This window comes from Frankliniella occidentalis, unplaced genomic scaffold (genome assembly GCF_000697945.3).
Source record: "Frankliniella occidentalis isolate FOCC.00 unplaced genomic scaffold, Focc_3.1 Scaffold22, whole genome shotgun sequence".
Lineage (NCBI taxonomy): Eukaryota > Metazoa > Arthropoda > Insecta > Thysanoptera > Thripidae > Frankliniella > Frankliniella occidentalis.
In genome coordinates, this window is record NW_026267152.1 from 2,175,170 (window position 1) to 2,178,903 (window position 3,734).

General features: G+C 59.4%; 1 protein-coding gene across 1 annotated transcript; it reads right to left on the reverse strand.

The window, feature by feature from the left end:
• Positions 1–1,682: 1,682 nt before the first annotated feature.
• Positions 1,683–2,809, reverse strand: LOC113217694 (uncharacterized). Its single transcript, XM_026437708.2, has 2 exons — positions 2,407–2,809; positions 1,683–1,957 (listed from the first exon to the last, which is right to left on the reverse strand). The coding sequence occupies exons 1-2, from the start codon at positions 2,803–2,805 to the stop codon at positions 1,775–1,777; spliced, it is 582 nt and encodes a 193-aa protein (XP_026293493.1). The 5' UTR covers positions 2,806–2,809; the 3' UTR covers positions 1,683–1,774.
• Between the last annotated feature and the right edge of the window lie 925 nt (positions 2,810–3,734).

Consider the following 3,734-nt stretch of genomic DNA (forward strand, 5'->3'; position numbering starts at 1 on the left):
GGGGGGGGGGACATGTGCGCGGGACGGAGGCGAGACGCGGCGGCATGCGGGTGCGAGCGAGACGGACGGCGTGTAAGGACGGAAGGAATGTGCTGCAAGACGTGAATAATAGATGTGCCGACCTGCGTCAATATCACATACAGGGTGTGACGAGAGCGGCTGAGCTGGAGCCAGGGCGGGAGCCATCCCCAGTCCATTCTTCATCGCGATGGCACCGTGACAGAGGAGTAAGAGCCCCCAGGGTGAGAAATTCGTCCTCATTTCTCGCGCGAAATTTGATGATTCCGGTCGATGTGCGGGGGCCGTGATGGTGTGTTTTAGTCGGCCGGCGCCCCGCCCCGCCGAGACGGGCCTTTATCGAGTTCTCCATCGCGGCTGATGAAGTTCAGGAATGGACTGCCGCTGTCGTGGCTGTCGGGGCCGGTAATGTGCGCCTAATATTCTAGCGATATGATTACAGCCGAGAAGGGCTTTTGCAAGGAGAATTAGTAATGAAAGGGTTCAAGCGAATTCGTTGGCTCGCACATCGCGACAGCTCTGACGGCGGTCCATTTCTCTCGTGCAAGGCGGCGGGTACTTTTGAATTTCCTTGGCCAGCGCGCGGAGAGGCGGCCGTCGGCCGCGCCCTGCTGCGAAACGAAGCAGAGTCTTTAAGAGGGCGGGGTGGGACGGGAGGATGCCAGAGACTTGTTAGGCGAAACGAGATTCCAGCGCCCAGCGTCATTTGGCAAATGGACAAGCAGGCCGGCGACAAATGACTCTGTTCAACCGACGAGTCCAACTTTGCTTCGAATGAGGACGGGGGATGCGAAACAAGGCTGGGGTCAGTGGGGGGTAGAGGGTGGGGAGGAGGAGGAAAAAGGGGGTACGCGTCAACAAGCATCCTCACCTCACTCGCTTTCTTGGCAGAAGGGGAGGCTGTTGAAAACCAAATGACACACTGCTGGGGTCACGGCCTGCGAGTCAGCAAGTCAAAGTACAGGTTAATGCAGACTGCCTCAGCCCCGCCGCTCTCCACCGCCCCGCCCCGTCGCCGCGCCAAACCGGGCCAATTCCAAACCAAAATATAGAATTCCAGATCCATGAATTATGGATTAGGCCGTGCCTCGCCTCGCCTCGGCCCAGCCAAATGCCGGATGGAGCGATGAGGCCCCTGGCACGGGCGCGCGCACGTGTGGGGCGGAGCCGGGCAGAGCGAGGGTCGGGAAAAGGAGGAAAATGGTCCGTCGCGCGCGCTGGGCTCCTTCATGGTTCAGTTCTTGAGTTAACACAACGCGCGGCACCATCTGTGACTGTGGGCGCCGCAACCATCCCCTCTGCAGCCCCCGACCGCCCGCCCCCGGGACGCAGAAACAGGGTGTACGTAACGCAAACTGCACCGCACCTGCACGAGTCCGACTTACTTATGCTTATCTACCTATCGAGAGCAGGGAAATGGTGCAAAGTGGTCTCGTTTTTAAAAGGGTCTTTATTTCAGAGGGGGGAAAAAACCAACGAACATTGGCGTACATATATGAACCCTCTGCTGGGCACACATTCTCTCCCTCGCTGCAACACTTTTGCCAGGGGTGCTTTGGCGCTTTTACAATGAAAGCTGGCCGTGACAGCCTAGCGGTGCCGGAGTGCTCCGGTGCCGGTGCGGCCGGTGCAACGCCACCCCCGCCCCGCCCCGCCCCGCCCCAAGGCGCACGCGCCCACGCTGCTGTTTCGCTGAAACGCGCTTTCCACGCTAATGGCCGTGGAATATGAAAAGCCACAGGTGGAGGGTTTGTCGTTATTTTTTGTAGGCGTGCGGGGGCGGCGCGGTCTGCTCTGGCGGCGGGTTCTGCGTGGCCGGCGGCTCCCGGATTGTCTGGTCGAGCACGGTCGGGACCAGCATGATGCCGTCAAACACCAGGGCCACGCCGCGGTTCCACAGCGACCCCAGCCTGCGGGCCAGCTCGTGCGTCACGGGGACCTAGCAGCAAAAAGAGAAAGGGGTAATGTGAGCACCCTTAGCTCCTTGCAAAGGATTTTTTATTTCTCGACAAATTCAGTTTCTAAGAAAACGTTTCTGGATTAGCCATCCGCATGCAAACTTCGATCTTTATGTTACAAAGCTTATTTGCAATACGTAACTAGGAAAACTTCATTTTATAACTAGAAAATTTCATGTGTTACAATTAATGTTTTAAAAAATATTCGTAATACAAATGATCCACAGTTTTCATATGCATTTCGAAGATCGGCTCGCTGTTCGTAAGAAACGTACAGTGTCAGCACCAAAGGTATTAGGGTGCAAGATAATCAAAAGACAACATATTCTTAAGCAAACATAAAGTGTCTGTACAGAGTTTGGTATTAATTATATTCCTGTTATTACAGTCTCCTTCGATGCCGACCTGGTGACTCCTCGACTCGACCAACCTCTGGCAGTTGCCCGGGCGGCAGCTTGAGGTCCACGTCGATGGAGTTGGCGAGGCAGAGGGCCGCTCGGCCGTACAGGCGTGCCGTGCCCTCGTGGCCCGCCCAGAGCCCCTGCTCGTTGGAGAAGGCCACCAGACCGAACACGAACGCGGCCTTGAGGGTGAGGCCGAGCATGTGCAGCAGGCGGCCGGCGGCCGTGAGCGGCGGCTCCTCCAGCGGGCACGGGCAGCTGGGCGGCGGGCGCAGCCGCTGCACGTCTCGGGGCCCGCAGACCCGCACGGGCTGCGCTGGGGGCAGCGGTAGACTAGGTGAGGCCGAGCATTTGCGTAGCATGTGCAGAGCATGTGCAGAGCATGTGCAGAGCATGTGCAGAGCATGTGCAGAGCATGTGCAGAGCATGTGTTGAGCAGGCCCCTAAGGGGTGGCTGGACTGGACGGCGGGCGCAGCCGCTGCACGTCTCAGGGACTCGGGGGATGCGCTTCAGACCTCCACGGGCTGCGCTGGGAGCAGCGGGAGCGGGAGGATAGATAGGTCTCGGCGCCCGCTGGCCGAAACGGACCGAAAGGTCATCGCCGTCTTTTGCTTTTCTTTTCATTCCGGAGAACGGCGAGGAAATCAGTCCGTCGCGACGTGTCGGCGCTGACCTTTGGACTCAAATGTTACGGCAGCCAGCGACCCGCGCCTGCCGGTATTACAATCGAACCGTACCCGAGCGTGCGGGGCTGAGGTCCCCGCCCACCGGCCCCCGGCGCACCGGGCGGGCCGCTCGTGTTGGCTCTGCTCTCCTTCATGTCAAATTTGATCAGCGGACTACGTGTACACGGCCGTGTACGAGATTTGCTATAATTGCCCCAAGAGAGAAGCCGTGCCGGACAGGCGGCCGGCCCTCGCCAGGCCCCCGGGGCCCCCACTGCCGCCCCCTCCCCCCGGCCTCGTTGTGCCCACACGCTCCGGCGCACAGGTCCTTAGGGCGAGCCGCTCGACCAGTGCAGGTCTTAAGGCTCGTGGTGGGGGCGCAGGGCGCAGGGCCCCGCACTACAGCGCTCCACAGGGCTCGCAGGGCGCTCCGCGGGGCGCTCACTTAGTGGAGCCGGGCAGAGCCTTTCCCTATTTCCGCTGCGTTTGTTTCTCGCGGCGGAACGAGGGCGGGGCCGGCGGGGTGTGAGCCCCTTGCAAGTGCGCGCTGCGCGGCGGGCAGGGCTACACTGCTTTCTCGTCTCAAGGGGAAATAATTTTGTATGGTTCGAGGACATTTTTCATCGCAAATATTGACGGCGCTCATTATGACCCACTTTTTAAAGGCTTTATTTTCCTTTCCTTTCTTTTA

What these genes read in the sequence shown, in the direction of transcription:
- LOC113217694 (XM_026437708.2), bottom strand. Translation starts at nt 2,805, where the DNA reads ATGCTCTGCACATGCTCTGCACATGCTCTGCACATGCTCTGCACATGC. An exon ending in CGCCCGGGCAACTGCCAGAG is followed by an intron (nt 1,958 to 2,406) that starts GTTGGTCGAGTC and finishes TTTTGCTGCTAG; the next exon opens with GTCCCCGTGACGCACGAGCT.